Here is a 16,761-nt window from a genome sequence, read left to right on the forward strand (position 1 = left end):
GCTTTGGTTTTACTATATTACGAATAGCCAACATAGCCTTGTGCAGAATAAGAAGCTAAATCACACATTCACCCAGTTTCATTAGTTTCTGGGAAACAGTTCAGAAGTATCAGTTTGAGAATAGTGACAGTTGAGAAAAACTCAGATATGCTCAATTGCAATCCTGGACACATGCCTGCCTGCGTCCGACCATGACAGTAGTGCAAGGTGGTGCAAGAACTGACCCATTAAGTGCATTGACAGTATCCAGTTAACATTTTACATCCTAACTTGAGTATGTATTCTCAGTTTTACTGTGTATGTATTGGCTGTTGGCTTTTCTAAAACTGAAAATGACTTTGGTAGTTCAAATTCAACAGAACATTTGTCTTTAATTCTTAATTGCTAAATTTGTCCAATTTAATTCTTAATTGTTACTTTTGTGTCTGGTAGATGTCCTATTGTCCTATTGCTTGTAATTAGTTTCTTGTTGGTTTTTAATTGCTGACTGTATTTGTCTTCAGTTTTCTTGAGTTTTTTTTTTTTTTCTGTTGACACTGGTGACAAGAATTATGAAATTTCTATGGTATTAAAAATGTTTATATCATAAAGAACTATAACTATAGCTATATTGTGATATATATTGTTACCGTGAAAAAAAAAAAAGACATTTTGTGATATGAGATTTTGGCCATATCACCCATCCCATCATCTCCTAGTGTGTAGCAATGTTGTGCATATGGTTGTGCATGGAGAGCAGGACAGTTTACATCTAATTTTGAAGGCAGCTAAATGCTTGTGATGTGCATTTAGGTAATGGAGAAAATAAAAATAAAACTTTTACAATCTAAAAAATACGCATTGCAGTCACCACATAGTTTTCTAAATCTGTTCTGCATCAGAAGACCTGATGTTTTGGTGCCTTGGAAGCCTGTATGAGACTAGTTTCATTAGGGGGTACCTTTATAGAGAAACCTTGCAAGATTTCATGCACAGCCTATGATTATTTGCTGTTGATAGATGCACAAGTGTATGACTCTGTGCTCTATTGTTTTGCAAAAGTTTTCAATTTTAACTGCTACCCCAACCAGTTAACCACCCAGGCCTTGCTTAGCGTTCTGTCACTGAAACTGAAACTAGCGTCTTGTTCTCATACTGTTTTGCTTACTCAGTTGCTCACGCCACGGCTGCAGCTTTAAAGTTCCATGGCCTATGTTAGCTGTTACATAGTTAATCTCATTAGGGTGAGACATGCATTGCTGCAATTACAGTAAAGAGCTGACTGCTAAGCTGCTGGTAACTGCTCTATATAGGTCAATTTTGAGGTTAGCACAGTCATGTTTTAACCCTTACTAGCTCACTTTGACACACCCTGTAAATGATAGTGTTAAATGATAAGCCACAGGAGCACTGTTTTGATGATTTGTCATTTTAGAATGTAGATTTGGCTACATTTACGCTCAAGGCTTGACATATAGTGTAGGAAGTAAACAGAAGACCAATATGAACTCATGTCAACAAGAGGAAGACAAATAACCACATTAACCCAAAAAGGAAATGTCTGTTGCATTATTGAGTTGCAATAATTTATTGATGACACGTTTCTGTAACAAATTAAATACAAGCATCAGAAATAAATGAACAAAACAGTCAAATACATGAAGTAAACAAAATAAATAAAGTCACACAAGACATAAATAGCAGTATTTACACAATAGTTTCAAGTTATTTCAGCGAGTTGGCAAAATGCAACTAATTTTTAAAATAACCCTCATTTAAGTCAATGTGACTTAAACAACATTTTATGGTTTTAGTTCAACCTAAACCATTGCCATTGTGACATCCAGAAACTGAAGGTGAAGGGGAAGGCATTCCAGTGCATCATAAAGTAGTGTGATGGAATGGTGATGTGCAAGCGAAAAGTTAAAGGATGAAGTCCATTTGTGCCATATCCTACAGTATGTGTTTGATCTGTCCATTGTTCCTTTTCAGATTATTCAGACTTGTCTCAAGTCATGGCCAACATCTAATCCACAGTGACATCCTATTAGTGCTTGACTCTCTTTGATGCCAAATACTGCTCGATGTACTTAAAGAGCATATCAAGCTCTCCCATGGCTTTATAAACGCCCTTTTCCTTCATCTAAAGAGAAAAAAGATGTTGTCAACCTTTGGAATAACTTTTAGACATCATTTAATAAGAGAAGTTACTCTTATTAGCATTAAGTTGCTGTATAAGATTTACCTTTTCATATGAGCTCTTTATGCTGGCGAACTCAAAGGGATTCTGGCAAGAAAAGTAATTCCTCTGTAACATAGAGAGATATTTGTTATTTCATGTAGTTTGCAATGTTAAAGACACCTTCTTTGCCTCACCATGTCATTGCACAACAAGCACTATGTATTTTGGTTGATTTGCAATAGCTCTTGCCAATAAAAAGCCACATAGGCTTTCTACATATGTGCACTATTTCAACATCCTAAAGATGCCTGAACTACGTTTTTCAAAAACTAACGGTCACCATCATAACATTACACATCCTAACTTTAGCAACATAATTTTAATCAGTTCCCTGCTTAAAAAAAACACCAGCCTAAACTGGCTTGCTGCCTGGTTGGGCAGGTAAGTCAGTTGGTTTTAGAGGGATTGTGGCTGGTTTACACCAGGACAGAATAGTTTACTTTGATTTTGAAAGTAATGTATCATCCTTTAAACTTATATGTTAATAATTAAAAGACAGACTTACACATTTGAGTATATCCCGCTTGAGATCCTGAAATATATTTCCTATGGAGTCAATTGGTGTTTTGGAGTGCAAGTGGTCCTTCCGGACAGCTGTTGGCAGAATGGTGTCCAAGTAGAAGCGCAGGATCTCGTTCATGACGTGACATCCATGAGGACTCTGTGGATCATATATGAGTTATTACAATTTGACACCGCTGTAGCAATGTGCAGATGCAAAATGTTAGGCGAGATTTTAGTTTGGTTTGTACACATCTTGCACAAAACCTTTGGTTTCAGTATGATTATTTCTCCTGTTGCTAATTTTAAATTTGAATAATTACTGCTATACTACTGTGGGAGTAAATGAATGAGTTTGGTACTTACATTAATGTTCTGTTGGACGTTTTCGTTCAGTAATGGTTCCAAGTCATCATTGGACTCCTGAGGAGAACAAATGTAAACAAAATCCTGTTAGAGAAAACCTCAAACCTCAATATAGCGTGAAAAAAGCAGAAACACCTTGCAGATTGGGATCTCCAAGGCTAAGACTTAACTCTGAGCTGGAAATCAGTCTAAACATACTTACATAAAACCTCTGTATTTCTCTGTATGCAGAACGGAGCTCCTTCAGTCGCACAGGAAAGCCCTCCACAAATGAGCAACAGTCAGACTTGCAGTCGACTTTTCTGCACTGAGTACTGTCAGAAAGCAGAAGCATAACCAGAGCAGAAAGGATGACTCCAGTGAAAATCATTCTTCAATCCTCTTTCTTTCTTCTTGATTTTTTCTTGATATTCAGCCCTCAAAAGAGGAGATGTAAAGAAGTGCTTTGGGGTGCCTTTATTTAAGCTGGGTGTGGGGGGGAGGGGGTGGATGGGGGGTGTTAACTTACTGGCAATTTGTCTTACACTGTGTCATCATCTTGTGCACAAACCATTTTTTTCTGTTTTTGGAATAAAGTGATATAGGAAAATTGAACTAGGATGGTTAATTCAAGCTGATGTCAGCAATAAAATGTGTTTATTTCCTATAAGATGTTTTCTCATTATCTATCTATCTATCTATCTATCTATCTATCTATCTATCTATCTATCTATCTATCTATCTATCTATCTATCTATCTATCTATCTATCTATCTATCTATCTATCTATCTATCTATATCTGTCTGTCTGTCTGTCTGTCTGTCTGTCTATCTATCTATCTATCTATCTATCTATCTATCTATCTATCTATCTATCTATCTATCTATCTATCTATCTATCTATCTATCTATCTATCTATCTATCTATTTTATATCTGTAAGGGGGTCCAGTGTGGTTTCTGGGTGACAATTAACTCCTATGTAAACTCCATTTAAATTTTTGGCCTCTTACATCTTCTGTGAAAATAAACACTTCTCTTGGGTATTAGTATTATTCCTGTTACACAGCTACGCAAATAAATAAATAAATATGGTTAGACTCGAGTTGAAATTGTTAATTTACTTGCATATTATCTAAAAGCTTCCATTAAGAAAAAATAGTCCATTACAGTGTACTAAACAATTGGCCTAGCAACAAGACAAACACTGCAACAACGATCTTACAATAATATAAATACTGAAGTCCTCTGATGTCATTCTTACTACAATTTTTTGTTTGTTTGTATGAAACAAAAGAGAGCAGAGCGATACAAGACAGTAGTGTGACGGATTGATTGACAGCTGTCAGACTCGCAAAGATGGAGAGTGACTGGAGTGACGCCAGTAGCTTTGCAACAGAGCGGTCATTCGATGTAGAGGACTTTTCTCCCCCACCTTCACCTGAAGTGGAGGAGGGTGAATTGTGGACAGAGGGCCAGAGTCTTATCAATTTGAGCCGCTGGCTCAAACTGCGGTCTTAACTCCCGATGCCAACGATGCTAGCGAAGCAGCAGCGCAAGAGAGTATGGGGCCAGTGTCTGAGTGGTAAAACATTAGCATTATGGCTAATTTAGGCTAATGCTCATAGCAAATGCTAACGAATTTTCAAATATTTCAAACCCATGCATTTAGGCTAATTAAATAAATGCTATCCTAACTGATGCAATACTATGCTAATAACTATGCTTCTAACAATACTTCACTAACAATTGTATGCTAATTAACTAACTAGGCTACACGAAGTAATCTTAATAACTATATAAATGGCTATGCTAACTAGATGCTAATATACGCTATCCTGATCGTTTTCAATACTCGCAATTCCAATTCCTGACTCGCTACAGTGGTTTTGAGGAACAAGATGTTTTTATACCAGGGGCTGGGCCTATGCCAAGGGCGTGGTGAGCTCGTGCAGGGGCGTGGTTAGTAAGTTCCATCATGCGTCACAGGGGTATGCAATGTCCAATAGGAAAATTCAACTGCAGTAGCTACCGTTCAACCTGAAGACGTTTTTACACCATATATTGTAGAATTAAAACACTTTATAACCAAATGTCAAAACATTTACTCGAATCAATGCACAGCACTAATAAAGACACAGTCTTACAGATCATTAACTGTTCATTTTTGTATTGTCCTCTGTCTGTATATGCTTTCCAATTGAAGGGTCATGAAATGCACCTTTGAGCTATTTCAGAGAATTGGTTTATAATTGGCTGATCTATATTCTCTTCATTAGTGAGAGTCAAGATTCACTTGCACAATTCATGGCAAATTTACAAAATGTCTAATAGAGATGTGTAGAAAATATGCTTGACAGTTTATGACAACTAGATCAACCATTTTGCATTTAATGACTCATACGATGAACTAATGACTAGATGTTTTGAGGGGTAAGACAATAGCACAGAGAACTATATAATACATTTTGAGCAACATGACAATAGCAACTGATAATGTAGGAAACAGCAGACAAATCTACATAATCAGTTGCATGAGTGTACCAAAGCAATCTCAACTTGTTCAAAAGAATGAGAAACTGTTTTATGATGTGCACAAGTGACTAGATGATGTGGAGGTTGAACAAGTAGTTTTGAAAATTCATTTCTGTTCTTAGAAATGCACCAAAGCAACTGAGAAAAACTGTAAAAGCACATAGACTTATGTCACCAAACGACAACACACTTTTTCTGCTTCTGCATATTCTACAGTTCACCACAGGCTGGTCATACGAAGTTGAAAATGTCGCAAACACCCACAGTCAGTGAAACTACAGTACATGTTGCACAACCAACGAAACTACATTTAGCGAATGAATTCCCATTGAGAAGTGTTATACAATGGCTTGAAATCAACCAAAATAGACATATTTTATTCAACCCAAATAGACTATATGAAATCTCAAGGCCAATTCTCAGTCTCAGCAGTTTTTTGGCATTGTTTTTTGACCTGCCACTGCTGAAATGCTGAAAAATGTTTCTTTACATCCCTTGAATTCCCTGAATTTTATTTTGGTGCAGGTTATTGTAAGAAATAAGAGTTATGGCAGCATGAATGAGCTTTTCGAGTAAGTAATTGTTCCATTACTTACTATTACACTATGTATGTAAGCATTTCTGGCTGCTTTTTGCGTGAAGACTAGCAGGGTAAGCCCAACCCATGATGCAAAACTGGTGGTTTTCTTCTCTCCAGAGTGGCTGAGGTAAGATCTACTCGAGACTCACTGACAGACACAGATTACTGACAGTTAGCACGTAATGGAGGGCCTTTGGATAGAAACACAAAGGAATTTACAATGTGCTCCCTGAACGCATTTGAGCAGCAAAACATTCATCCAGTGGAAAGCCTGAAACTGAGAGAGATTTGATCATCCTCCTCCTATCATTATTGATTGTGTGTGTGAGGTTTTAACTAATAAGGGTATTGTAAGTCAACTGACCATTTACAAGTAGAATTTTTTACATATAGTGATTCATTCCTGTACCACTCTAGAATATCACAGCTCTGAGAAAGCATATTATGACTTATTCAGATGATCGGTATAGCTAGACATCTGGCTTGTTTTGATAATTGTCTGTAACTGGTTTATGTTTCAGCTAAATTCGCTTTTTCAAGTCTGCTTAAATACAGCTCTAATTTCACTAAGAAAAAACAAACAAAAAAAAAAAAAACAGTAAAAAATGGTGCTACAATGCTTCACATACATATATGAAGACACATTATTAAAGGGATAGTTCACCCTAAAATGACAATTTTGTCATTATTTATTCACCCATGTTGTTCCAAAACTCTTTCATCTGTGGAAAATAAAATACTTTGAGTAAATTTTGTAAAGAGAGAGTTCACCCAAAAATGCTAAATTCTGTTGTCATTTACTCACCCTCAAGCTGTTCCAAACCTGGATAACTTTGTGTAGCCATCGGCTTCTTTTTTCCCATACTAAGGAAGTCAATGGCTACTGTCAACGGTTTTCTCATACAGGTTTGGATCAACTTGAGAGTGAGTAAATGATGACAGAGTTTTCATTTTTGGGCCAACCATTCCTTTAAGCATATTAACAGCTTAATGAATCTTCTTGTTGTAGACTGATAACAATCATAGTTGATAATGTTTTTGTTATTTATGTGCCAAAGTAGATTTTTAAAAACAAGTCCCACTGGCTTTTTTCTCCTCTTTATAGAAAACTCAAGAGAAACGGTGAGCTGAAGGAGACATTGGGACGTCTGGCTGAGATCTGGCCACATTCATTCTTGCTTTCCCATGAGAAAAACAGCACTTACATGTCGCGAGTATACAGACTACCATCGCCCCATGATGAAGTTTGAATTGATGAAGCATTGGGGGCAGAGGTCAGGAGCTTTGAGGGGAAAGCTAAAAAAGGGATTTATGAGGTAAATATACTGAAACGCCCCACATTGAAAACATATGTTATTCATACAGGTGTCTTTTCTTCCTATTCCTTTATGACATTTGAACATATTTGCATATTGAAAGATTCATTTTCTGAGACATTAAATATGAAACTGTGCTGCATTAAGATATGAAACTGTCTAATGAATATCAGCTTCTTAGTTATAAATCACCCATTTAAAGTGAGTCTTTCTAATGTAGTATCTAGAGTCCTGAGCTAAATTTTTACAGCTGTTATTCTCAATATACAATATTTCTGATGTACTGAATTGTTTTACAGATCGATTTATAATCTGATCTCTACAATAGGCCTACTAACAGGAATCATTATACTCTGTTTTTCTGAAATCTGATGGTTTTTAATGTACAAGTACCATGATATTTTAAACCTTTACTTTCACTTCTGTATATATTTTACATAAGTTGCGTAAATTTTACAAGTTAAATGTAGCATTTCTGTTTGATGTGAAGTCCCACATTTCATGGCTAAGAGAGTTTCTGTTAAGCAATATGCAGTTTCGGCTAAACATATATTTAAAATCATGCCAAACTACATTGACTCTGACTATATCATAACCATGTAATATTGGGAAGTTACAAAAGCTGTCAATTTTATATTTATCCAAATGATTTTATTGATCATAAGATTGTGTTGATGAACTGATTACACTCGCGTATTAATCAGGCATCTTGCGCCATGAAAACATTCATAATTTCTGTTTCTGGTGATTGTTTTATTACTACATATATATCTACTTTAGACCAAGTTTTAATACATTTTTTAAACGGATCTGAATTGTTGCAAATACAACTTTTTGATGCAAATAAAATTGCTTTTTGTTCAGGAGGGTCACTGCCAGACCCTTGTTTCACTAAGACTGTCTTTAAAGGAAATTGATCAACACATCATTCTGCAGCAGTTTCAGTTTGACATTTTTTTCTTTAGTTTAACTGTTTAAGGTGTCAAAGCCGCTGTTCTCATGAGTGTTCCGTAGTGACGCATTTGAGAGCGCTTGCTACAAGGCAGCTTGTAGACCGGTACATAGGAAGAAGCTATGGCTCGTGGCTCGTGCAGTCACTGGTACCCACATGACTGAGGTTGCGTTCCAAAACAAAACAGCATGCGTCTGCTGAATCATATATATGGATGTTTTGCTGCATAAAAGCTCCTCCCTTCCTGTATCTGGAACATAATGTGCATGACTTTTTTTCAAGGGCCAACATCAAGAAATCTTAAATCTTAGTATGCTGAGCTACAAGTTTTTTCAGATTTAAAAATGCATGTTAAATGCAAAAATTAAAATGCATCTAGCCATAAACATTATGTTCAAGCTTTTAGGATCAGTAAGATTTGTAAAATGTTTTTGAATTGAAAAAAAAGAAGAGATGCTCAACATGCCAGTATTTACTTGATAAACAATGCAGTATTGTTGAGAAATATTATTACACTTTAAAATAATAATAGTTTTAAAATAAATAGTTTTCCTCTGATGGAAAAACTGAATTTTCAGCAGCCATTTCACCAGTACTCAGTTTCACATGAAAAAATAAATAATTCTAATATGCTGATTTAGTGCTCATGAAACAGCTGCAAACAATTAAATTGAACATTTATTTGAAATAATTTTTTTTTTAACATTATAAATGTATTTTCTGTTACTTTAGATTAATTTAATGAATTCTCTCTGATTTTTTTTTTTTTTTTTTTTAAGTATTAATTTCTTTAAAAAAAAATCCACTCAAACTCTTTGGCACAAATTCATCTGTTGCTTGGTCATCGTGATGTGAAGGGAGATAATATGTGACCTAGACTACATTTGTAACGAAGAGTCAGTGGCGTTGGGATCCATATGCAGCTTTATTAATACACAAAACGAGTATAACAGGCACAGTTCAGATAGCAGCATCAGGAACAACGTAGGCTAGGCAAAATCGTAAACAGAATGAATGCAAGTGCGGCAGACATGTAGCAATCGAAACTCTTTGGTCATTTTTGATGACCAAATGCTAATGGTCTAATCCCATTCAATGATCTATGCTAAGATAAGCTAAAAGTGCTACTGCCAGACCCAGAGATCGGCTGGATGGATCCAAAAACTGTAAAACTCAACTGTTTAATTCTTGGGGAGTTGTAAAATGAGCCTATTTCCAAAAAAAGTGGATTGCTCCTTTAAATACACTCCCAATGAGGATAAATATGGTTTGTTCAACCACAATGTGTTTTGTGATGTCAGTTATTGGTTGCTGAAAGCATAAAACCGTCTCAGTTATGTACGTAACCCTCGTTCCCTGATGGAGGGAACGGAGACGTTATGTTGTGACGACATTAGGGGATTTACCTGGGAGCCCCGATCACCTCTGATAAGAGAAAACGGCAATGAAATTGGCTAGTGGATTTTGCATACCTGAGCCACTCCCTGTGCATACGGGTATAAAAGGGCGACAGGTGCATCCACTCATCAGGTTTTCTGCTGAGGAGCCGAGAACGTGTCCCTGGCAACCAGCGATGATTCAAGATTGTGACATGGGGACATAACGTCTCTGTTCCCTCCATCAGGGAACGAGGGTTACGTACGTAACCGAGATGTTCCCTATCTGTCGGTCACTACGAATTATGTCGTGATGACATTAGGGGTCTATGGAAAGTGCCACAACCTGAACCCCCGTCACAACCTTGTGGCATGCAGATGTTGACAAGCTAGCGCGTGCCAGACAAATGCCATGCAAAAGGTCGCAACCTTCCCATCGCCCCAGCGCAAATTTGCTGACCTTGGTACCCGCAGGGACCAGAGGTGAGTACATTACTGCTGGAGATGGCCAAGCCGCTGTTCCTTTCCCCATAGAAATCGGAAGGTATTTCGACCTTCAATGATGCTCCACCCAGTCTGACTGCCGGGGGTGCTGGAGGAACTCCACCAGGGTTCGCCATCCGGGGAACTGCACTGGAGGAGGAAAACGGCGCTCGTATCCCCGGGTGAGGGGGAATGGCGCAGCAAGCATGACATCGGCCAACTCTTCCCGCCACTTACCTGTTACCCAACACACGGGAAGAAACTGGCTCAATGCGGAGACTGTAAAATCTCGCAAAGGTGTTCGGTGTCGCCCAGCCCACAGCTCTACAGATGTCTGCCAAAGAGGTGCCGTGCGCCAACGCATAGGAGGAGGCATCACTCCATGTGGAGTTAGCCCTCACCCCGAGGGGGCACGGCTCGCCTTGGGATTGGTACGCCAAGGCGATGGCATCCACTATCCAGTGGGCCAACCTCTGCTTGGAGACAGCCTTCCCTTTCTGCTGACCTCCATGTCAGACAAAGAGCTGCTCAGAGCTTCTGAAGCTCCAGGGGCGGTCCACGTATATGCGCAACGCTCTTATGGGACACAGCAACGCCAAGGCTGGGTCTGCCTACTCCGAAGGCAGTGCTTGCAGGTTCACCACATGATCGCGGAAGGGCGTGGTGGGAACCTTAGGCACGTATCCAGGCCGGGGTCTCTGGACAATGTGAGAGTAGGCCGGCCCGAACACAAGGCACTCTTCGCTTACCGAAAATGCTTGGAGGTCCCCGACCCTCTTGATGGAAGTGAGCGCGGTCAGGAGCACTGTCTTAGCAACAACGGCTCAAAGGGACCCCTCCCAGGATGATAGAGAGATCCCAGGAGGGCACCAAGGGTGACCTAGGAGGATTTAACTTCCTGGCACCCCTCAGGAACCTCACGATGAGATTGTGCTTTCCCAGGGACCGGCCGTCCACTGCATCGTGATGGGCCGCAATGGCAGCCACATACACTTTCAAGGTGGAGGACGACAGCCTGCGCTCCAACCTCTCTTGCAGGAAAGAAAGCACTACTCCAATCGTGCATCTTCTCGACGAGAAGAACACCAGTTTGCGAACAGACTCCACTTCAGTGCATAGGCTTGCCTAGTTGAAGGAGCTCTAGTCTGAGTGATGGTGTCCACCACAGCCTGTGGCAGGCCACTCAAGTCTGCCGCGTACCATCCAGGAGCCACACATGGAGGTTCCACAGATCTGGATGCGGGTGCCATATGGTGCCGAGCCCCTGAGAAAGGAGGTACTTCCTCAGAGGAATGCGCCAAGGAGGGGCTGTCGCAAGGAGCATGAGTTCCGGAAACCAGGTCCGGGGGGGCCAATATGGCGCAACCAACAAGACCTGCTCCTCGTCCTCCCTGACCTTGCACAGAGTCTGTGCGAGCAGGCTCACTGGGGGAAACGCATACTTGCGCAGAGCCCGATGCCAGCTGTGTGCCAGTGCGTCCGTGCCGAGGGGGGCCTCGGTCAGGGAGTAATACAGCTGGCAGTGGGAGGACTCGCGGGAAGCAAACAGGTCTACCTGAGCTTCCCCAAATTGACTCCAAATCAGCCGGATCGTCTCGGGATGGAGTCGCCACTCTCCGGGGAACGTGAGCTGTCGTGAGAGCGCGTCGGCTGCACGATTGAGCTCCCCCGGAATGTGGACAGTACGCAGCGATTTGAGCTGTGTCTGACTCCAGAGGAGGAGATGGTGGGCGATCTGTGACATGCGGCGTGATTGTAGACCTCCCTGACGGTTGATGTACAAAACAGCCGTACGGACCAACACATGCTTGCCTAACAGCAGTGGCCGGAATTGCCTCGAGGCCAGATGCACTGCCAACAGCTCTAGGCAGTTGATGTGCCAAAGCAGTCGAGGCCCTGTCCAGAGCCCGTGCTGGAGGCATCTGTTGTGACAACAACATGCCGGGACACTTGTTTTAAGGGCACCCTGGCCCGTAGAAACGCAAAGTCCGTCCAGGGGCTGAAAGAGCGGCGACACGATTCCGTGATGGTCACACGATGTGTACCGTGGCGCCATGCCCATCTCGGGACTCGTGAGTGTAACCAGTGCTGAAGTGGTCTCATATGAAGCAACCCGAGCGGCGTGACTGTGGCTACAGATTCCATATGCCCCAGGAGCCTCTGAAACTGTTTCAGCGGAACCACTGTCCTGCCTCTGAAGGAACTCAGGCAGTTCAGCACTGATTGTGTGTGCTCGTCCGTGAGATGTGCCGTCATACTCACGGAGTCTAACTCCACACCAAGAAAAGAGATTCTCTGCACAGGGGAGAGCTTGCTCTTTTCCCAGTTGACCCAAAGCCCCAACTGGCTGAGATGCCGGAGCACCAGGTCCCTGTGACCACACAACTGTTCTCGCGACCGGGCCAGGATGGGCCAGGATGAGCCAGTCATAGAGATAGTTGAGGATCCTGATGCCCACTTCCCGTAACAGGGCAAGGGCGCCCTCCGCAACCTTCGTGAAGACACGGGGGGACAGGAGGCGTTTCTCAATGTCAAGGAAGGATCCTCGGAAGCCAGAATTTCGAGGATGCTACGTCATCGACATCCGTCGAAGGACTGTTCCAATGTCGAGGATCCTCGGAATTTCAACCAAGGACTGAGTCCTTCGTTCGAAAAATATCCCATACACAGGAAAGGATGCATAAGTGTAGCCTTCGCGCTCTTCGCGCGCTAAAATCACCCACAATCCTATGCGCGCAGCTTTGCTATCTTGCTCAAAAATTCAAAATGTCGGACGTTAGCGGAGTCGGAGCGCCAACGGGGCAATATGCGTTCAAATGTAAGTATATTTACAAATGACAAATTACTTAAAAAACATTTTTGTATTAAAAAGTATTACTACCGTATTGATATTATAAATTCTAGAAATTACGTTATTGATAGCTAACTGAACCGGACCTGTCATTTCATTTCACAATTATTAGCCGTCACCGGCATTTCTTTAGTAATTAACTAACTTAGTTAAGTTGTCCAGAGTAAAAGCGGACCGTTTCACTGACGTAATGACGCAATAATGTGCACTTGCTAGCCTGTTTCATTTACGTGTTCTCCGAATGCTTAAGAGGAGCCTCGCCTAGCCTCTGAAGGAAGTGACTTGGAAGGACCAGTCCTGCCAAGGACGTATCCTTGACATTGAGAAACACCTAGGGAGAGCCCGAAGGGGAGGACCCTGTACTGCCATGCCCGCCCCTCGAACGCGAACCGTAGGAACGGTCTGTGCCGAGGAAGGATCGAGACATGAAAGTAAGCATCCTTCAGGTCGATCGCTGCAAACCAATCCCGGGACTGGATGCACTTGATAATGCGCTTCTGCATCAACATCTTGAACGGGAGCTTGTGCAGGGTCCGATTCAAGACTCGCAGATCCAGGATTGGTCGAAGGCCACCGCCTTTCTTGGGCCCTTGAGCCAGCGGCGGAACAGAAACAAAAAGAAACAGAGGATTCTCCGCCTGGCCCTCCTCCGGGGGAAGGAGTGATGCTGTCCTCGTCGTCTCCTGGGAAAGAGCAAAATTCCCCATCTCCTGGTTGCCTGCGGCAGGGCCGCTTCGTCAACTTCCTAGAGGACTTGGGGGCCGGCTGGGACGCGGGGGCGCTGCACACCTGCGAGAGGCTTGACGCGCTGGCCTAGGTGTCGATTCAGCACGGGGCGGAGCAGCTCTGGAGGACGCAGGAGGGCGCCCACGGCGACTAGCAGACTGAGGCCTGGCCCTCGGGGCAGCGGTGGCTGACTGACGGTGCATCCCGCCGGGGCAGGATGTGCTGGATCGCCTCGGTCTGCTTTTGCACTGCCGAGAACTGCTGGGCAAAGCCCTCAACAGTGTCGCCGAACAGCCCAGCCTGGGAGATGGGAGCGTCGAGAAAGCGTACTTTGTTGACGTCCTTCATCTCTGCCAGGTTGAGCCAGAGATGGCGCTCTTGGACCACCATTGTGGACATCACTTTTCACTTTTTCACCGCGCCGTGACTTTTGTCGCCCGGAGGGTGAAGTCAGTCGCTGTGCGCAACTACCCTCGTGCAATAGTTTTAGAGCCTTGGCTTGGTGAACCTGCAGGATAGCCATGGCATGCAAGGCAGAGGCGGCCTGGCCCGGCCCGCAGTACTGAAAGCTTAACAGTAAGCTTAGGCACATGACTCATCCACGAACGCGTCTTCAGCGTGTTGGATGCCCAGACACTGAAGACAATGATCGTGTCCGTCAGGTAACGACCACAACCAAGAGGTCACGGACGGAACGGCATCTTGAATTTGCTCTTTTAGAATTTGCTCTTTCAGTTGAAGTGCCCGCTGCTGTGAGGGACTCCGTTGATCGCACCGTAACACCAACTGGGAACAAAATAAAGAGGTGGAAAGGCTTTGTGGAGATCAACACGTTCATCCACTCGGCTCCGAAGCAAAAATCTGATGAGTGGATGCACCTGTCACCCTTTCATACCCGTATGCACGGGGAGTGGCTCAGGTATGCAAAATCCACTAGCCAATTTCATTGGCGTTTTCTCTTATCAGAGGTGATCGGGACTCCCAGGTAAATCCCCTAATGTCGTCATGACATAACTCGTAGTGACCGACAGATAGGGAACATCAAAATATAGACATCTAAAACTTAAACTCAATAATTTTGCATATTGTGCAGTTACTTTGGTTCATGGTAGTATTGATTCATTTTATTGCCTTGTTTCGATTATATTTTTGTTTTGGCACTGTTGGGTTGCTGTTTGAAGTCTAGTGTAAAATCTGGAACTGGTGTTAAAACAGTCCTTGTAGCGAAATCACCATTATTTGGCCTTCAAAATATGGAGGACCAAACCTGCATAAATTAAATATGAATAAATGAATAAATAAATATATTAATGAATAATTAGATAAATAAATGCGATAATAGGAAAATAAATAAATGAATAAACGACTTGATAAAATAAATATGATTAATTTGTAATAAAATAAACCCCCCCCCCTTAATTTATTTTCTGCTTTTAGACATTTATACATTTTTAAACATTTTTTAGCTTTTATTTTTTCACTAATTCTTTTTTAATGTATTTTTTATTATTTATACATTTATTTTTAGATTTATTTATTCATTTATTTTTACTTTTCCGTTTGTAACATGGAAATGAGGAAGGTAAATAAACCAATGATGCACTGAAGCTACACAAGGACCACCTCCCTCATTTCCATGTTACACATGGAAAAGTAAAAATAAATGAATAAATAAATAAATCTAAAAATAAATGCATGTGGGAATAAATAATTCTAAAACAAATAGTGCATAAATATATAAATAAATCTCAAAATAAATGTATAAATAATAAAAATACATTAAAAAGAATTAGTGAAAAAATAAAAGTAATTTTTTTTTTAAAAATCTATAAATGTCTAAAAGCAGAAAATAAATTAAGGGGGGAAAAATTTATTTTATTACAAATTAATCATATTTATTTTATCAAGTCGTTTATTCATTTATTTATTTTCCTATTATCTCATTTATTTATCTATTTATTCATTAATATATTTATTTATTCATTAATTTATTAATTTATTCATATTTAATTTATGCAGGTTTGATCCTCCATATGAACAACACAATTGTTCACCCTGTACATTTTAATATTTAAATATGTATAAAGTAGCCTAATATGTAAAACAGCGAATGACTAAACAGCTGAGTTTCTGTTTATTAACACTAGTTTAATTTAACAAAATCTTTTTGTGACAGCTACCCATAATAGGTTTGATTTGAGGAAGTGGTCTCAAGAGACATGTGGCTCAATATCCTGATATCATTTGGACAGTTATGGATGCCAGTATAATGTAATGCCATGTTGTGTCATGAAACATAACACAGTAGTATAGTATAGTAGAGCGTGAGTACTATTCTGGGTTTGAAAGGTCATTCCATTCAGTGCTGCAATGCAGTCGTGAGCCACCACAGGTGCTTAGCGTGCAACTTTGCTCATCCTGGGAAGTTTCAGAGGAAGTGTATTAAGTGTGCCATGTAGGTTCTTTCTCATTTGGTTAAGAGTGACCTACAGCACTGTACATTTGGTTTTGACCATGCAAAACAGATGTTTTGAAACTGTAGAAATTTTAAACCATGTTGCATATTTTTATTACATTTTGTGTTGAGGGGGACGATAAACATAATATTTCTCAAGAGCAATTTTTGAAGGGAGCACAAAGAGGTTTTGCTTTAATTAAGGCCAAATTACCTTCATATGGGGACTTTTTGTACTTACGCAGCGCCTGAAAGTAGTCCCCAGCTATATCATAGGCTACTGAGCTGGACTACTCAGTCGCTGCGTAATATCATTGCGCCTGCTGCACCCATGGTACGGCAGCAAAGTTCCTTGATTATTACGCCGGAATGAGAGTATAGTTCCTAGCCATTTTTGCCTAGAAAATCGCAACTTTTCATT

The 16,761-nt window shown here is 41.0% G+C and overlaps 1 protein-coding gene across 1 annotated transcript; it reads right to left on the minus strand.

Annotated features, from left to right (window-relative positions):
- Positions 1–1,540: 1,540 nt before the first annotated feature.
- Positions 1,541–3,561, minus strand: LOC306855157 (interleukin-10-like). The gene is made up of 5 exons (XM_079393622.1): positions 3,291–3,561; positions 3,089–3,145; positions 2,727–2,882; positions 2,225–2,287; positions 1,541–2,122 (listed from the first exon to the last, which is right to left on the minus strand). Exons 1-5 carry the CDS (start codon positions 3,456–3,458, stop codon positions 2,027–2,029), a joined length of 540 nt encoding a protein of 179 aa, XP_079249748.1. The 5' UTR covers positions 3,459–3,561; the 3' UTR covers positions 1,541–2,026.
- Between the last annotated feature and the right edge of the window lie 13,200 nt (positions 3,562–16,761).

The sequence above is a fragment of the Barbus barbus genome (assembly GCF_936440315.1).
Source record: "Barbus barbus genome assembly, chromosome: 35".
NCBI classification, from domain to species: Eukaryota; Metazoa; Chordata; class Actinopteri; order Cypriniformes; family Cyprinidae; genus Barbus; species Barbus barbus.

Bases quoted from the DNA above. Each gene is read 5' to 3' on its own strand.
- LOC306855157 (XM_079393622.1), bottom strand. From the start codon at position 3,458: ATGATTTTCACTGGAGTCATCCTTTCTGCTCTGGTTATGCTTCTGCTT. The intron at 2,883-3,088 runs GTAAGTACCAAA...TATGATCCACAG, and splicing joins ACGTCCAACAGAACATTAAT to AGTCCTCATGGATGTCACGT. The intron at 2,123-2,224 runs GTAAATCTTATA...TTTTCTCTTTAG, and splicing joins TAAAGAGCTCATATGAAAAG to ATGAAGGAAAAGGGCGTTTA.